General features: G+C 53.6%; 2 protein-coding genes across 4 annotated transcripts; one reads left to right on the top strand and one right to left on the bottom strand.

Annotated features, from left to right (window-relative positions):
* Positions 1 to 222: 222 nt before the first annotated feature.
* Positions 223 to 12,574, bottom strand: ALDH16A1 (aldehyde dehydrogenase 16 family member A1). Its single transcript, XM_010993195.3, has 17 exons — positions 12,380 to 12,574; positions 8,788 to 8,890; positions 8,232 to 8,358; positions 7,496 to 7,674; positions 7,332 to 7,409; positions 6,980 to 7,161; positions 6,742 to 6,894; positions 6,109 to 6,294; positions 5,862 to 5,957; positions 5,517 to 5,653; positions 5,241 to 5,346; positions 5,024 to 5,154; positions 4,492 to 4,659; positions 3,997 to 4,198; positions 1,832 to 2,017; positions 1,366 to 1,488; positions 223 to 814 (listed from the first exon to the last, which is right to left on the bottom strand). The coding sequence occupies exons 1-17, from the start codon at positions 12,467 to 12,469 to the stop codon at positions 653 to 655; spliced, it is 2,409 nt and encodes an 802-aa protein (XP_010991497.2). The 5' UTR covers positions 12,470 to 12,574; the 3' UTR covers positions 223 to 652.
* A 30-nt stretch (positions 12,575 to 12,604) lies between these two features.
* PIH1D1 (PIH1 domain containing 1) lies at positions 12,605 to 17,549 on the top strand. Of its 3 annotated transcripts, none has more exons than XM_031459094.2 (10): positions 12,605 to 12,623; positions 13,416 to 13,509; positions 14,043 to 14,109; positions 14,498 to 14,677; positions 15,779 to 15,840; positions 15,933 to 16,014; positions 16,349 to 16,478; positions 16,716 to 16,791; positions 17,159 to 17,302; positions 17,437 to 17,549. In XM_031459094.2, the coding sequence occupies exons 2-10, from the start codon at positions 13,420 to 13,422 to the stop codon at positions 17,476 to 17,478; spliced, it is 873 nt and encodes a 290-aa protein (XP_031314954.1). In that variant the 5' UTR covers positions 12,605 to 12,623; positions 13,416 to 13,419; the 3' UTR covers positions 17,479 to 17,549. The 3 variants fall into 3 exon arrangements, with proteins under 3 accessions (XP_031314954.1, XP_031314955.1, XP_010991495.1); XM_031459095.2 differs by lacking the exon at positions 12,605 to 12,623 and adding an exon at positions 12,684 to 12,959; XM_010993193.3 differs by lacking the exon at positions 12,605 to 12,623 and adding an exon at positions 13,035 to 13,237.
* Positions 17,550 to 17,858: the final 309 nt, after the last annotated feature.

Raw genomic sequence — 17,858 nt, 5'->3', positions numbered from 1 at the left:
TCTTGCCCTGTCTTCTGTGCCTCTGTAGCCTTCCAGAAAATTCCCTTTTATCCTAAGCTAGCATGAGGGGTTTCCATGCATCAAAGAATTTTCAAACAGTGGTATGCTGGAGTGGTTTGGAGGAGCTGACTGTTAAAAACCCAGGAACGGTCAGCCTGTTCAATTAGCTGGAGTGTGAAACTGACATAGCGGGAGTGTTTACACCATGGACATTGGTCCAAGTTACTTACCAAGGCTTTTATTTTATTCCAGAGAGCTACTGTATTTTATTTTACACCTGCATAACCTGGATTCTGAGGCAATGTATAGGTAGAGGAAGCCAGGGAGCAGGAGCTGCCAGATAGAAAAGACCAGAAGAGACAAGAGTCCCTGTGGCCCTTTCCAAAGCTTCTCAGTATCCCCTTTATCTGTTCCACAAACACTCTTGTCCGGGAGCCAGCCCACAGGGCTGCTCAATCTCAGAACCGAAGATGGGCTTCAGCAGATCAGAAGTTGCTATTTCCTACCCCGCTCCCCTCAGAAGTACAGCCAAGATTGGTCAGAGTTTATTGGAGGGCATGGGAACCACAATAAGAGGAAAGTTCCAGACATCTGGCGTCGGTTGGGAGTGATCTCTCCTCCGTCCAAGATGGAGTGGAAGGCACTTGAGCAATCAGTCCCCCATGGGCAGCCACAGGGCTTTGGTCCGTGCTGCCCGCAGCCCCAGCTCTGGGCCTGCCCCCTCGGCCTCCTGATCCCAGGCCCGCGGGCAGCCTCTGTTCACCCACACCGGCTTGAGGTTTCCTGCTGAGGCCCACTCCACAAACTGGGATCCCTGGCGTGGAGACACGGGATCATTATTTCCACTGGCTTGGTTGCTAAGCAGCTGTTTCCTTGGCAACAAGGACTATCACTGAGGAGGGGCCTAAAGGCTTGACCTAGGCTCTGTGGCTAGAATGCTCAGCTCCTAGCAAGTAAACCTTCCAGATACTGAAGGAAACAAGGTTGACCTTTGTGGCTATGGAATTTCCTCCCTGTTAACGGCCCACATTCAAAGGAATGGGGCCTAAGGTTCTTGCTGACAAGTTCCCATCTGTTACCATCAGGCGGTTTAAGAGGGTGGACTGTGGGCTTCTGACTCTGTTGCTGCGGTGTGGTCCTTAGCAATTGGTTGTCCAATGTTAGGTCTTTGGGCTGGGCAGGATCTCTTGCCCTTGCTGCTAAGGAGATCCTCTTCCTTAACAACTGGGGTATAAAGGGGCAGGACCCAGAACCTGGTTGCTAAGGAGTAGCAACAGGGTTCTAAGGGAGTGCAGCTATGTTCCCAGAAAAGGAAGAGCTTGTTGGTGACGGTGAAGACACTGAAGATGGCAAAACAAAACGTACCTGTGCAGATCCAAAATACCACAGGGCCTGGATGTCCTGGTGCAAGGCCAGGCAGCGGGTCAGGTGGTCCCGATCCCCTGTCACCACATTCACCAGGCCTGCTGGCAACAAGGTGACCATGTCCTAGGGGATGGAAGGTGGGGATTATCCAGAGTTGGGAAGAGGAGAGTCAGAGACCCCTAGGGCACTGGGAGCAGGGTAAGGAGTGAGCATCATGGGATTGGCCATGGGGGTCCCAGAAGGAAGGGGATGGGGTCATGACTGGTGAAGGCTCACAGTCTGGAGAGAATGGTCATTGGGTCTATGAGTAGCGAAGGCTTGGCTGCTGGGATGGGGTTTACCATGGTTACCAAGGGGATGGGGTGAGAGCTGAGCTCTTGCAGGCCTTTGGGCACCTTTCATCCATCTGCTGCCCGAAGGGCTGTAGGGAGCAGCAGCAGACAGGCAGGAAGGCAGGGGACTGTACCTGGCAGACCTCCAAAGCAGGGATGGGACAGGCCCCGCTGGGCACCAAGACCACAGTGTTGCCATGAGCCAGGGCGGGGGCCAGCAGAGACACCAAGGCCAGCAGGGGCCACTTGTCCGGGCACACAATAGCCAGTACGCCCAGTGGCTCCCGAAGCTGGAGCACAGGGCCTCTCAGCTCTGCTACCTGCAGGGACGGGGGGAGGTCAAGGACGGGGCAGAGAAGCCTGACTGCCCTCTTCTCACCTCCTCTATCACCTGCCCTTTTTCTCCTCTCATCCCCAACTTCGCTTCTCCATAGCAACTCCAAAAATGACAACATAACCAGCTGATGGTTCAGGGCACAGACTCCAGAGCCAGATGCTGGGTTCAAGTCCCCGCTCTACCATGGACTGGGTGACCATGGGTGAGTTACTTAACCTCTCTGGGCCTCAGCTTCCCAACTTTAAAATAAGAACAATAATAGTGTCTACCTCAGAGATTTGCTGTTAGGATAGAATGAGTTCATATGTGTAGCGGTCTCAGAACCTGGCCTATAGGTTTGTTGGCATGTGTGTTTTGAAGCTTAATTGACTATAACTGACAGTCAGTAAACTGCCCACACTTAAAAGGGTATAGTCTCAGCCATTTTCATATATATACATATATACGCCTGTGAAGTCAATCACCACGATCAAGATAATGAACTCCACCCCCCATTTCCTTGTGCTCTTTGATAATCCTTCCTTCCTGTCTCTGCTTGATCCCTCTGTGCTCAGACAACCACTGATCTGCTTTCTCTCTATAAACCACTGTGCATTTTCTACAGTTTTCTAGATACATTTTCTAGACTCATATAGTCTGTACTCTTTTATCTGGCTTCTTCCATGCAGCATAACCATTGCGAAATTCATCCATGCTGTAGCTCGTTCACTCTTGATTGCTGAGGAGGAGCCCACTGGAGGCATGTACCACAACTTATTTATCTATTAACCTACTGAGGGACATTTGGATTGCTTTTTTTGCTGCTATGAATAATTTTGCTATAAACATTTGTGCATAAGTCTTTGTGTGGATACGTGCATTCATTTCTTTTTGGCTAAAAACCTAGAAGTTAAATTTACTTAGATAAATACCTAGGAATTAGTATGGATCATATACTAAGAGCATATTTAAGGGGAGAGGGTACAGCTCAAGCGGTAGAGTGCATGCTTAGCATGCACGAGGTCCTGTGTTCAATCCCCAGTACCTCCTTTAAAAATAAATAAATAAACTTAATTACCTCCTCCTGCCAAAAAATAAATAAATAAAAGAAAATACAATAAATTTTTTTTAAAAAGAGCGTTTTTAACTTAAGAAACTGCCAAAATGTTTTCCCAAGTGGTTGTCCCCTGACGTTTCCCCCAGCAGAGTGTCAGAGTTCCAGTTCCTCTACATCCTTGGTGACACTTGCTATGGTCAGTCTTTTGAATTTCCGCCATTCTAATAGGTGCCTAATGATATCTCAAGGTGGTTTGGACTTGCACTTCTCCAATGACTAATGACGTTGAGCATCTTTTCAAGTGCTTACTGGCCATCCATAGGCAAACATTTTTTTGAGCCCTCAGGCATTAAGAGCTCAGCCCATTTAGTTTTCAACTCCCAAGGTCAATACCATCATATAATTGCACATCATTTATGGAGGAGACCCAGGACAAATGACTAGCTGTCTTCCCATTATCTTTCTATATCGCTCTCCCTGAGTGCACCTGTGCTGTCACCTGAGTCACTGAATCCTCAGGCTCTCTTCACTGGACCTACCATATTTCATACCAACCTCGGAAGGATGTGTAGTTGCGTGTTATAAATGTAAGTGAAACAAAAATCACACCAAGCAATACCCTGTGCAATGCACTCTATATTTTCTGTCCTATTCTCTATCATTAAAAAAACAAACAAAAAACCCCCACCACAACAGGGCTATGACCCACTAAGTTGATTTTATGGCCCAGGAATGGGTCCCTAACAATAATCTGAAACACTACTCTATGAGGCGGGCTGGATGCTCATTATATAGAGGAGGAAATCGAGGTGCCGAGAGGTGAGACCACTTGGGCCTGGACCCCCACCCCCAAGTCATTCCATAGCCCTTGCTCTGACCCCCTCCAGACTGCCCGCTCTGTCTGCCAGCCCACAGACCCTTCTCACCTGCAGGGTACGGCCCTGGGCCTGGACGCGGGACCCCCACACCCGAAGCCGCCTCGCGCTCAGCTCCACCTCTGCCTTGGCGACCTTGAGCTCCACTCCATGCCTCTCCAGCCTCGCTGCCAGGGTAGACCCTCGGCGTTCCAGCGCGGCTGCCAGGGCGCACAGCAGGGCTGCTCGGGCCCCTGGCGACTGGCCTACCCAGCTGCGGGCGGACAGTGCACAGTTGTGGTTGGCTTCTTCACCCTGATTCTTCCCAGGTATCTCACCTCTGCCCACAGCCCCTACCCTGCGTGTCCAGACCCCATGACCCATCTGCCCCGGGAGGAGAGTGAGGGGCCCTACCCACATCCTATCAGCCCTGGGAGCTCAGACTCCACAGCCCACCAGCTCTCAGGGTCCAGACCCCGCATTCCATTGGCCCAGCCCTGGGGTTTCAGATTCCCCTCTCTGATACCCCATGATCCCTGGGCTAGCTCATACGACCCACACACTTACCTAGGGCCAGCCTGGTGAGCAGCCTCGACGGCACCTCGGATATCCTTGGCTCCGCCCTCAGCCACGTAGCCGTGAAGATTGCCCTGCGAATCCCAGATGGGCCTGGAGCTCCGGGCCCCAGGCGCCTGGAAGCGGCCCCCGACAAAAAGCCCATAGGGGGGTGCTGGGCTGGAGTAGGGTGAGGTGTGAGGGTGGGTCCTGGGCAGGGACTGCTCAGACCCCAGGCCACACCTCATTGGATGGACCCCTCCAATTCCCATGGGCCTCCGCGGGACCCAAACGCCTGGCCCCGTGACTCTCTGGGGGAGGATGTACTTTCATTTAGCAGAGCTGAGGCTCTCATCAGGCCTGGCGGGTTGGGGTGAGGCCATAAGACCCATAGTGCAATTCTCAGCGGGACTCAGGGACCCCTGGTTGGCTCTGAAAAGCCTCCCTCCAGTCCACGGGGTGGGGGGCGGAGCCTGCCACCACTTGCCCTCTTCCCCTCCACACACCAGGGATTCTGGGAGTCGTAGTCCCCAGAGCAGCTCACCTAGGCCCTGTTTCAGGCCCAGCTGGTAGGGTTGAAGGGACCACGAGGCCAAAGGTGTCGTAGTTCAGACTCTCAGAAAGGTAGGGCAGCCGGGCAGGGGTCCCTGAGGGCTGCAGGTACTCATACAGACCCTGTGGGAGGGACGGGGGCAAGAGGACATGAGACGTCCACACCGTGGCTGACGGTGTGGTGATGGGTGGGGAGAAGGTGCACTCACATCTGGGCCCCCGTGCCAAGAAGACCCACTCTCCTTGCAGCCACCTGTGGGCACTGCTGCGTCTCTGAGGCCGTGGGCATTGATCCAGACTGTGCCCACTCGGAGCCTGTGGGGAGAGGACATCAGAGAGAAAAACAGAAACTGGAGGAAGGGAGAGGTGATTCAGAGAGGCTGGGGTGGGGTGTAAGGAGAGACCCAGAGAGATGGGGAGACATCAAGAAAGAAGATGGGACTGTCCTGGCAGGCTGCCCCGTGTGCCAGTGGGTGTCAACTGACCCGTAGGCCAGCTCCAGTGCCTGCCCCAGTCTCTCGCTCCATACACTGGCACTGCCTCCTCGGGGTGTCCCGTTGGCCAATGCCAGTGCCTCCTTGGCTGTGCGGAATGGGGAGGCCACAACCAGAGGCCACGGCACCTGGAGGGGGTGACAAGGGAGCTCAGGTGGCCTGGCCAGCTCCTCCTCCGACACCCCACCCAGTGTAGGTTCAGCCTACAGCAGTTGGCAATCCCCAGACCCAGTCCAAATGGTTCCCCCAGGGGCCTCTGTAGGTTTGGTGCTGCTGCCCACGTCTGGCTGAGGATGGGAGGATGGAATAGGGTCTCTAGGACTCTGAGGGGCTCACCTCTGCCTGGGTACAAGGGGAGGCTGGAAGCAGGTCAGAGACCAAGGTTGGGGGAAAGAATGGGCTGTCTGAAGGCACACTGCCAGCCTGGAAGACCTGGGGAGAAAGAGAAATAGACCTCCAAGTCCACACCAGTCCTCTCCACTTCAAGGACCCACGAGTCCTGGCCCCCTAGCCCTTCAGACCCAGGAGTCAGATCTTGAGGTCCCTCCTCCCCGGCACCTCAGAGTCTGTGCCCCAGGCTCACCTGTGCACCCTGGCTCTGGGCCTCACGCACATAGCGCTGTGCCAGGTCATGTGCGGCAGCCCCCCGGGCCCCCATGTCCACGGCCCCGTCTAGCCCTCGGCCACCCCGAAGCCGTCCCATCCTCTCTTGGAGCCGCCTCATCGTCTCATCCCACACAGACTCTTGGATAAGGAGCCTGAGGCCCCCCTGTGAGGAAAAGGTGGGAGTCAGGGAGGGCAAATAGTGGGAGACATACAGATACAGATCAGAGGAGGGTCAAGGAGAAGTGGCCGAGGACACTGGAGATGCTCTGAGGCCCCAAACCCCAGGCAGGATGTGGATTTACAGAAAGGTGGTGGCGGAGAGTGGAGAGAGAGGTGGGGAAACTAGGATGTGGACGCTCAGAAAAGTGAAGGGATTCCTAATGAACAAGAGACACAGAGCGCCTGACTAGGCAAGGCCAGGAGAGCGGGGAACGTGGAGATTCCGAAACTTGAGGGGATGAGGAGTCCTGCACACGCAGTGGTGTGAAGATAAGAGTCTGGAAACACAAAAAACTGAAAATTTAAATGAACAAAGACGGGGGCCCCCAGGTCTGGAGACAGACATGCACGGCCCCCAGGAAGTGAGGGGAGACGGGTGCAAGGCTCTCACCCGGCTGCGGTCAGACCAGGCTGCATCCACGACGCCCTCCACGGCTGAGTCCACGTCCGCCGCCTCCGTCAGCAGCAGCAGTGACTCAGCCCCCAGCGCCAGGCCCAGCTCAGGACCCTTGCCCGCCAGGGTCCGCTGTAGGGCACGTCCTTCCTATGGGATCCATGCAGGGTTCAGTTCGGGGAGGAGCCTCTGGCCCTCCAGCTGTGTCCCTGCCCCTTTCCACCCCTGAAGATACCTCCACGGCTCCACAGAAGGCCACCTTCTGAACTCCAGGCTGGGAGGCTAGGACAGGCCACAGGGAGGCAGGGCCACTGATCACATTGAGGATTCCTGGGAAGGAGCCTAGCTCCCCTGCCAGCTGGGCCAGGAGGAGGGATGTCGGGGAGGCTGGGGGCACGAGGACCACCACAGTGCAGCCTGGGGAAGGCAGGCAGCTCAAAGATCCTGGAGTCTAGAACCCTAGGCCCCTCCTCCCTCAGACCCAGGGGTCAGGCCCCCAGCCCATTCCTCCCTCAGACCCAGGGGTCAGGCCCCCAGCCCATTCCTCCCTCAGACCCAGCAGTCCCAGCCCTCAGCCGATCATTTACCGACAGCCAGGGCAGGGCAAATCCTCCACATCATCTCAAGGAAGGAGAATGTGGGTGGCAAGATGAGACCAATCACTCCTGCAAGAACATGAAATGAGCCAGGGGCAGGTACTGCTGGATGGTGAGGAAGGAGGGGGCTGGGGGCTGGGACTCCTGCTTCTCACCTATGGGCTCCCAGCCTGCCAGCGCCTCCTCTTGGGCATATGCCTGGACTGCATGGTATTGGAGCAGCTGCTGGGCCAGCGGGACATCTCTGTCTCGAACTTCTCGAACAGCCCGTCCAGTAACCAGGGACTCCAGGGTCCATAGCAGCCGTTGGTGCTTCTGGATCATCTTTGCCAGCCTGTGGGGCAAGCATCAGGGATGGTCATTTCCCACTGCCCCTTGGCCTGAGAGTCCTGGAACACACCCCGTATACCTGAACTACAATCCCCTTTAGCACATGGGGGCATCTCCACTATTTACCAGGGGTGGAGGGCACCAAGGATTTATGGGAAATGTAATCTGGGAAACACTCAAAACTTGAGGGTGCTGTGTCAAGATCTTAGCCACCTGTAACCTTCAAAGGTGATAGAAAATTAAAGTTTAGCCTCTAATCTCAATTGTACTCTGGGAGAGTCTCAAGAATGTGCTGGAAAACAGTTCAGGGGACTCCACCAGCCCCAGTGAGCTGCTAAGAAATGGAGCCTGATGAGCCCCAGGGATATTCTTGGAAACAGACTTCGTCATTACTAGTCCCAGCAAACAGTGGGAAACGGATGTTTTAGCTGCTAAAGGCTCCAAGACACGCTGGGAATATGAGCCTTAGCTGCCAATGAATTCAGTGGGCTATTGGGAAATAAGAGTCTTTTTTCTCAAATCCTTCTCCACCTCCTGGGGTCCACAATTCAAATGCATCACCTGGTCAGATGTTGGGCCCGAATGGCTCCAGGGAGCAAGCTCCAGTTCTCCAACGAGGTCCTGGCAGCCTCCACAGCTGCAACCACATCCTCGGTCTGTGCCTGGAGGCAACTGGCCAAGTTCTCTCCTAGGGAAATGAATGCAGGGGCGGGGTGGCACCCAAATTGGAGGTGGGGGAAGCCCACGTCAGAACTGGAGGGGGCTGAGATTTCTGGGGCCCAGGAGCAGCCCGAAGCAGTAAAGCAGGTCTTTACCTCAACTCTGGGTCCCAGTTTCCTCATCTGACAAATGGGGATAAATCTATAGGTCTTTGCTCTGACTGCCTCCCACAGGCAAGGGAGGGATTTTAGTAGATAGTGACTTCAAAAAGTGTCCACAGGGACTCGGAGCCGTAAAGAGGATGACTGTTATTAAGAGGAGCCAGAAATCTCAGCCTCCTTCCCCCACCAGTTGCTCCCTGCCCCCCAGGCCCTGAGCAAACAGAGGTGTGGGTGGTGGTTATGGTTGGGGCCACAGACACCTCTCCCTTCCATATGACTGAGAGGGCACCTCATACCTGTGATGGGATCCTGGCAAGACACTGAACTCCTGTGTTCCGGCTTTAACCACTTTCCATTAACATAGTGACCCAAGTGCCGGTCCTGGGTGTCCAGCCAGGCCTGGGGAAGGCAGAGACAGCTTGGAAAGGAGTCTGGGAGGCAGCTGGGGGAGTCCAACCCCTACCCAGAGTCCTCTGGGAGGGGGACACCGGCTCCCTTTGACCCACCAGCCAATTATTTTCCTGAGTTATGCGATATTCCATTGTCTGGACAGACCACATTTTGTTTATCCATTCATCTGTTGATGAGCATTTGGGTTGTCTTTGCCTTTTTGCTGTTGTGAATAGTGCTGTACAAACATTTGTGCACAAGTCTTTGAATACCCATCTTTACTTCTTGGGTTGTACATCTCAAAGTGGAGCTACTGGGTCATACAGCAACTCTCTGAGTAACTTACACGGGGAACCACCAAACTGTTACCCACCACAGTGCACCATTTTACATTCCCACGCAACCTCTGAGGGATGTCCTGTTGACTTTTACATATGGAGAATGTGAACAAAGGATTAATAAGACCTTTTCTTCCCCATGGAGGAATGACCTTCTTGAATAGAAATGACTTTCTATTTCCCTGGAAACTTGATACAATTCAGCCGTGTTTCTAGACAACACTGACCCCCAACTGGTCCACTGGACTGGGAAAACTAGGAATATACCATACATATCCAGTGGAAAGCCAGAGCTCTGGGGCTTCCTGGAGAGCTCTGCATTCTTGCGATGGGTGCATCCCTTGCCAGGACCCTGGAAGAGATGCCCATGAGATTGTATCATGCGGCATCCGGTTCTCTTTGGGAGGTGGGGCTTTTAAGCCAGGCACCTCCTGCACCTACCTGTGTGATGGTGTTCCCGCCCATCTGGGCTGTCATCACTCCGGGGAGTGGTGTGACCCCTCCTGAAGACCCAGGCTTGATGCTGCCCTACCAGGTGTGGTTTATTTGGCTGTGATTTGTCTAATGGAGCCCAAGGCAATGAGGGCCTAGTGCCAAGTCCCTGGAGCGGGGTTTGAATCCTGGCTTCAGTATTTCTTTGTTGTTCAACCTTAGATAGGCTCTTATAATACCACGGCCTCGGCTGACCTATCTGGAAGATGGGGATAACCACAGTCCCTCCATATCTCACAGGGCTGTGGTGAGGATTAAATGGCTCAATATACATCATATGCTCAGAGCAGCACTTACTTAAGACTTTCTACTAATTTTATTCCCTTTCACCCTCTACATCTGCTTCCTGTTTCTCTCTCTCCCTGGTCCTGTCTTCCCTAAATCCTTGCTAAATCTAAGACACACATCCCACTTTTTCCTTCTGTAAACTGTTTTATCTTAGCATCCCTGACGCCAGTCTCCTGATTTCTCTCTATCCTACCAATGGCACCTTCTCATTCTTTCTTTAAAGACAATTTTAAGTAAAGTAAAAATTCAGCAAGAAGTTCCAAATTAAAAGACCCTCCCCAACCCCTACAGGAAGACACGTTTTTTAAATACTGGGGGATATATGGATATGAGCTGGGCATTAGATGGTATTAAAGAATGAGGATTAACATTGTTAATATGAAAATGGCATGGCAGTTATGTTCCAAAATGAATCCTTATCTGTTAGCAATGAAGATTCAAATATTTATGGGAAAATAAACACTCCAGAAAAAAAAAGAAGATACAACATTGGACTCAATGTTGATGACTGTTGAAACTGAGTGATAGGTAAGTGGAAGTTCATCATTTAAGTACTCTGTGGACTTGCAAAATTGTCCCCCAAAAGAAAAACAAAACCCCAAAAGAATGTTCCACAGGGTCCTGGCAGGCCACGTTAGTGTGAGAAGAGGGCTTGGAACTGGGAGACTGGGAACTCACGACTTGTCTAAAAAGACAGCTATTGGATCCAGATGATTTTTGTCAGGGAATGTGAGCCAGAGGTTGCCAAATATTGGGATTTTATTTTCAACAGATGCTAGAATCCAGGATGTTTACATAGACTTAATTGTCTGCTAATGCACATTAAAAAAAATAAAGTTCAGGCCAAAGAAAATTTGTTTGTTGGTTGAGTCTGACCCACAGATTGCAAGGTTGAGCTTCGAGAGAGGTGGAGGGGGGGTCTGTGGCTCTAGAATCCTAGGGCTCAGGTTCAAATGTCAGTTTTACATTTTTTAAGCTGTGTTGACCATGGGCAAATTACTTACCTCTTTAACCTCTGGGTGCTATGGCTAAAGTAATGACAATAATCCTGTAAGACAGCTGTTTTGGGGATTAAATGAGATCATGCTGAGCACAGAGACTGGTACATAGAAATCGCCCAATAAATCTCAGCTATTATCACATTATCGCTATTTCAGGATAGTCCATCTCTAATCAGCCTCGAAGTGTGGGAATTCTCTGTACTCCATCCCAGATCTTCTTATCTGAGTCTTCACTACATTTCTAGATAATCTCATAATCCCCAGCATTCAATTATCTTTCTACACTGGGGACAGGTAGGTCCTGGTCTCCAGACTTGAGGAGCCGACAAAAGTAGTATTTGACTCCTGCACATGGCCCAAGGCTGTCCCCTGGTCCCTCTCATTCTTACCACGTGATAACCAAGCCCATGGGCTTTCCCATCCTTTCTGTGACTATACTCCTTCTGAGTTCACCATGGTGGGGAGGGTGTGTAAGGAAAGGGACAGAGCCAGACCAGAGGCACTGTCCTTGCCCTCATAATGCCCCAAGCCCTGATCCTCCTGCATCTCTGCCTCCTCCCCTCCTCCCCAACACAGCCCACACTAGGCTCTGGTCTCTTCTTCCACCTGGACCACTTTTCTAACCTCCTCCTTTCTCCCTCCAGGGAAGCCCAAACTTTTCACATCTGGGTGTTAGAAGACCCGATGATATCACGACGGCCCCATGGGGGAATTCTGAGGGGGCTGAATAATTATACAAAATTCTACTTATATACAGGAATCCCAAGAGCGTTCTAGGGGACCGAGGGATCACGGGAGCCCCACGAGGTTATTCTGAGTAGCTGAAGGCAGTTACATAAAGTTCTGATGTATTCTGCGGTTGAGAGGTCCTGAGACTATAGGTACCCCACAAATATTGGGGTGACCCTGAGGAATCACGGAGGCTCCATTGAGGTCTCCGTATGATGAAGGGAGCCCCCCCCAGGAATTCCGGGGGACCCCGGGAGCCAAAGGATGGTCTGAGGAATCACGGGAAGTCTGCGCGGGTTCCTGGAAGATCACGGGGGCTCCACAGGAATTCTGGGGGTTCACGGGAGGTCCTGAAGAATCAAAGGACCCACTCGGGGGTTTCTGAAGAATTGGAGAAGCACCACCGGGAGTTTTGGACCGTGGAACACGACAGCTACCAGGACTCACGAGAACAGACTAAAGGGCTGAGCAACCATAAGGGCTCAAGAGGACGTCCTCCAGGGGTGGGTCCTAAGGAGTGGCGGGAATCACGGGAGCTGAGAGGGGCGGAGTTGCTGAGCTGTCGCGGTGGATCACGGGAGTCTGCGCGCAAAACGCGGCCCGGAGAGCTAGGGAGGGGGATGGGCAGCGCCGGCCAGGCAGGCCCTCACCAGTGCGCATGCGTGGCTCTCCGGCACGGGTCCGTACTCCAGCGTGGTGAAGATCTCGCGGGCGCGGGGCTCCGCTCGCGTCGCAGCCATTACGCTCCCGGGGAGCTTTCCACGAGCTGCGGGGCGCTGTGCCCAAGGAAACCTTGAGGTCCAAAGGGCGGCACCGCCCCCTCCAGCCCAAAAGGCGGGGCTACGGGAGATTAGAGCGTAACCCCGCCTTAGGTCCCAGTGACCCCTCCTATAGGTCCGTGGGGTAGTTTGGAGCATGCGCAGTCCTCAAAGCGGGGGAGTGGGGGAGGAGTGGGGAGCTGAAATGTGGGTGCCTTGCAAGTAGGATGGCTCCAGATCTAGAAGAGTGGCCTTTTGGTCTCTTCCCGCCACCCTATTCATATTGGAGGCCGAAAGTGCAGCTTTTCGTCCACAATGCAGTTACTAGAGAATCGAATCTACCTCGGGGACGAAGCGATTGTTCAGAGATTAGAAGGGAGTCGTTTAGGATGGACACTGAAATTAAGGTTTTTAAAGTGTGCCAGCCTTAACTGCCCAGTAACCTGGCCAGATGAGGCTGTCTGGAAGGAGCGTAAGTATGGCTTTAATCGACACAGGAAGTATGGCATTTAGAGACTCTCAGGATTTAGTTTTGATTGGTTGAGTTGAGAGGCGTGGCTTCAGACAGACTAGATTGGTCTGTGATTGGTAACGGAATGCTGTTGGCAGGTTTGAGGAACGAGCGTTGGGTTAGTAGGAAGTGTGGCCTACTCAAGTTCCTGGTTACGCAGAGACCGGAAGAGTGGCTGTCATTTACACGTTTGGCACAGAGGACTTAAGAGAGCGTTTAGAGATACTGGCTCCCAAGAGGTTTGACGACAGTATCTGGTCTGAGTGAAACTAGTCTCAGGACAGATTCTTAGATTTTCTTACAGAATAGTGGGTGTCGGGAGCCGGTTGAGGGCCCGGGAGCCGACTTAAGAGTTCGGATTCCGCCGATGGTTCCCCAGCATCGGGGTTACTGAGGACGCCTAGGTTTCTTCCCCAGGGCCATGGCCGACTCGAAGCTGCTGGTGACGGAGATAAACGAGGAGGAGACAATGGGCGCTGAGACGGCGCGTTTGGAGGAGCTGCTGCTTCAGGTGCAGACTGAACGGACTCCTGGGTCCCTGGGGATTCCGGAGGTTGTGGGGGCGGGGGGAGGAAGAGAAAGGGAGAGAGAGGGAGAAAGAGAGGGAGAGAGCGCTCGCGCGCTCCCTCAGAAATGGGACTACGGCTCCCAGAATGCATTAGGTAGGCAACAGGGCCTACGGGAATTGTAGTTGTTTAACTTCAAGTTTGCTAGGCACTGGAAGAAATCGGGGTGAGATCGAGCTTGTTGTTTGTTTTGGGGGGTTTTTGAGGGGAGGGAGGTAATTAGGTTTATTTCATTATTTTTAGAGGCGATACTGGGGAATGAACCCATGTCATTGTTCATGCTAAGCACGCACTCTGCCACTTGAGCTATACCCTCCGCCCGGCCCCGGTCTTATTCTTTGGGTTCCTCAAAGGAAGAAAAGGACATAGTAGGAGCTGTGCCCTCCATAGCTCATATACATAAAAATTGTTCACTCAACAAATGAAGGGGTTCTGATAGTACAAACGCCAAGCCTGGAAGTTGTTTTTCTTAACACAGGCCTCCAAGGAGCTCCAGCAAGCCCAGACAAGCAGACCAGAATCTACACAGATACAACCTCAGCCTGGTGAGAAAGGCAGAAACCCAAAGAGAGGGATAGAAGCCCAGAGAGAGAGGTGGACACAGACTGGGGGCAGGGGACATAGGGAGAGGAGGGACGAAGGAGACACAGTAATGGGGTACAGAGGCATTGGGGTGGTGGGAGTGAATGGAGACTGAGAGAGAGCAGGGAAGGGGACAAGATCCAGACAGGAGGGGGAGGACAGCATTGACTAGGGGGACAGAGACTCAAAGATAGAGTCAGAAATCTCAGGGGTGGGGTGGGGAACAGACCCAGAAAGTGGAGAACTGATGCTTAAAGTAGGGGACAGATCAAAGGAAGGATGGAGACTGAGGAAGGATGGATGGACACAGAGACCCATGCAGATGGTCAAGGAGAAACCCATTCCCACCAGGTTTCTGCATAAAGACCCACTCACTTGAAGGGAAGGTTTTCATCAACATCTGTCACTCTCCCTCCATCCCTCCTCCGGCTGACTTGACTGAGGATGAGCTGCTTCAAATGCTGGAGGAGGACCAAGCCGGGTTTCGCATCCCCATGAGTCTGGGAGAGCCGCATGCTGAATTGGATGCAAGTCAGTGCCTTCAGAGGACCCAGGAATCTGGCCTCCTTTCTTCCCTGGGATCCAAGAATCCAGGGCCCGGGACCCTCCTCCCTCAGGATCTAGAAACCCAGCCCCCTGGTCTGATCCTTTCCCTCATCGTGTATTCCTAGCCTCCTGGGCATCCAGCACCCACACTGGATAGTCCTGATTTGCCCACCTAGCCAGGCTGGCACCTCTCCCTGCCCCACCCCAGGGGGAGGGAGGGCTGGGCAGGTGTGCTACTTAACTGATCTTCTGGTCCTAGTCCCGGCCAGCTCTCACTCTCATCTGTTTGCCCCTCCACCCTTTTCCCTTGTCTCTATCTCTCTGCCTTGTCTCACCTCTTTCTCTGTTGAGTTTGTCTCTTTATCCTTGTTTTTTCTGTGCTCATATGTCCCCTGAAGCCTCCTGGAATGAAGTCTGGGCCAGTGCCCTGGGGAGAAGGGACTTATCAAACCCAGAACCTGCCCTTGAGAAACTCTCAGTCTTGAGTGACGGTGAAGGAGCCCCTCCTTCGATTTCAATATGGTGTGATTCTGTGCTGCGGGAGGGGTCCCACTGAGGGATCAGGGAAGGCTTCCTGGCGGAAGAACATCAGATAAAAGATTAGAAGGAACCAGAGGAGTTTGTCAGGCCAAGACAGAGAAGAGGGTTCTAAGCAAAGAGGACGAAGGGATCCAGAGATGGGAGAGAATGATTAAATTGGATTGGTCAGTAATCGAGAGTGATTGGAAGAAATTTAAAGGGATGAGGTCGCTGGAGAAGTGAGCTTCTCTACAGGTGGGAGACCACATGGGGTCCAGCACCAGGCTGAAGGCCTCAGCCCTACCCCTGTGGGCGTTAGGGAGCCTTGGGAGGACTGTGAACCGAGGAGAGGCAGGGTCAGCTCTGGGACTCAGCGGGGAAGAGACTGGAGGTGGAGAGGAAGCTGGTGTGAGTCCATACTGGCAAGTTCGTGTCTTGACTTCGTAATTGTCTCTGGGTCTTTCTGGGTCTCTGGCTGCTGGCCTTGATTGTGGTTTCCTTGTCTGTGCCTGGGCGGTGGGGGTCCCACGGAGGGCTGGGGGTCTCACCCCCTTTCTTTCCCCGCAGAAGGCCAGGGTTGTACTGCCTACGACGTAGCTGTCAACAGCGACTTCTACCGGAGGATGCAGGTTGGGGGCGGAGCTGCGGGTGAGGCCTGGGACGGGGCCTCTCCCTCCACTCGGTAGCCCTCCTGCATCTTTTCTCTCTCTCTCTCTCCTAGAACAGCGATTTCTTGCGAGAGCTCGTGATCACCATCGCCAGAGAGGGCCTTGAGGACAAGTACAGCCTGCAGCTGAATCCAGGTGAGGGGCGGGGCCTGGGCCACGGGGGAGGAGCCCAGAGCAGCTTAGGGCAGCCTTTGGGAGAAGTGGGGCCAGTGTGGGCAGGGAGTTTTATTAGCCCATGGACCATGGACTTCTGGGAGAGGGCTATGTGAGCTTAGAGTAGAGAGAGAGGGATGAGGCTGGGGATTCCAGATAAGCGGCGGGGTCTGGAAAGCCTAGGAGGGCGGGGCTAAGGCAGGCGGGCTCCCTCAAGTCAAGCTTGAGGGTGTGGTCAGATCCCAGGCATCCTTGGCAGAGGCCAGAGCTTCTCCCCTGAGGTTCTCACAGCGCAAGACCCCCTTCTTTCCCTCAGAGTGGCGCATGCTGAAGAACAGGCCTTTCCTGGGCTCCATCTCCCAGCAAAATATCCGCTCCCAGCAGCATCCTCGGATCCAGGAGCTGGGAAACCTGTACACGCCAGAGTCCCTGAGACATGAGGAAGGGTGGGCCTTCGATGGGTTCCCTCTCTCCTGTCTCCCCAAAATTCTTTGGAATCTCACCTTCAATCCTTCCTTCCCGTGGAGGGCAGTGTCCTGGGGCTCTGGGAACCCAGAGGGAGGAGAAACAGAACTCCCCCTGGAAAGGTGTCCTGTGGCCGTAGGGCTGGGAGGGAGGAAGAGGGAACAGCCTTGGCAAAACCCTGGTGGCTCTCCTCAATTCAGAGCCTTGTTCCTCCCCAGCCCTGAGAAGCCTCATCTGAACCTTTGGCTGGAAGCCCCTGACCTCCTTTTGGCTGAAATCGACCTTCCCAAACTGGTGAGTGCACCCTTGGACCAGAGCAGGAGAATGAAGTTGGAGAGGGTTGGGGTCTCGGAGAGGGAGTGATGTGGGCTTGTTGCCAGACCTGTGTGAGCTGGTTGGCGTTGCCCTCTAAGCACGGCTGCCTCCTCTGTCCCAGGGGGTCTTCAGGCCCACTTCCGGTGCTGTCTTGAGGATGCGCAGGGCATCGTAAGTGCTCAGTTGTGGAGACCTGTAATTACTGTGTCCTGCCTTTTTCATGAGGGATTAAACTTTTTAAATATGGTTTCTGGACACACGAGGGTTCTCTCTCCAGTCCGTGTACTTAACATCCTGTTGCTGGGGAGGGAAAGGTGGGCTGATTCGAATTTCACTGCATCCCTAGGATGGAGCTCTGGGGCTGTCGCTAGAGATGGGGGAGAATCGCCTGGTGATGGGGGGCCCCCAGCAGCTGTACTATCTGGATGCCTACATCCCCCTGCGGATCAACTGTGATGAGAGCAGGGCAGCCTTCCATAGGAAGAGAAAGGTACCTGAGAGGCCGGCGGGGGGGTGCAGGGAAGCAGGGACACTAGAGGGGCCTGGGCTCCTGGGACTGAGGGAAGAGGGGCTGGGGCTGGACTCCTGGGATCTGAATCCTCTTTCTCCTTTCTCTCTCCTCAGCAACTGATGGTGGCGATGCCCCTTCTGTTGGCGCCTTCTTGACCAGGTGGCTTCTATGTGGAGAGGAGAGGCTGTTGGCTTCTCTAAAATAAAAATAAAGATTTTGCATTTGTTCTGTGTCTGGCTAGGAGTACATGGGGAGTGGGAGGGAAAAGGGACATTGGACTGGAGTCCTGGAGTCCCTTAGGGGTCACTGCTCTATCTCAGCCCTCATCCTCTCCCTGGGATCGTCTCCCTGGCCTCCTGGCCTCCAGTCTCTCCCCTTATTAGTCTCCCACGAGGCCCCAGAGCTGACCTTGCCCCTCTCCTGTTTATGGCCCCTAGGAAAAGACTCCATAGGATCTGGTCCCCCTCGTGCCCCATTTTGTCTTCTTCCCACTGAGTCTAGTCAAACTGAACAGTGTCCTGACCACACCCATTTT

This window comes from Camelus dromedarius, chromosome 9 (genome assembly GCF_036321535.1).
Source record: "Camelus dromedarius isolate mCamDro1 chromosome 9, mCamDro1.pat, whole genome shotgun sequence".
NCBI lineage: Eukaryota > Metazoa > Chordata > Mammalia > Artiodactyla > Camelidae > Camelus > Camelus dromedarius.
This window is presented reverse-complemented; position numbering and strand designations above follow the sequence as displayed.

Bases quoted from the DNA above. Each gene is read 5' to 3' on its own strand.
- ALDH16A1 (XM_010993195.3), bottom strand. From the start codon at position 12,469: ATGGCTGCGACGCGAGCGGAGCCCCGCGCCCGCGAGATCTTCACCACG. The intron at 8,359-8,787 runs GTATGAGGTGCC...TCATTTCCCTAG, and splicing joins TTGCCAGGATCCCATCACAG to GAGAGAACTTGGCCAGTTGC. The intron at 7,675-8,231 runs GTGATGCATTTG...CTTGCCCCACAG, and splicing joins CGGGCCCAACATCTGACCAG to GCTGGCAAAGATGATCCAGA.
- PIH1D1 (XM_031459094.2), top strand. From the start codon at position 13,420: ATGGCCGACTCGAAGCTGCTGGTGACGGAGATAAACGAGGAGGAGACA. The intron at 15,841-15,932 runs GTTGGGGGCGGA...TCTCTCTCCTAG, and splicing joins ACTTCTACCGGAGGATGCAG to AACAGCGATTTCTTGCGAGA. The intron at 17,303-17,436 runs GTACCTGAGAGG...CTCTCTCCTCAG, and splicing joins CCTTCCATAGGAAGAGAAAG to CAACTGATGGTGGCGATGCC.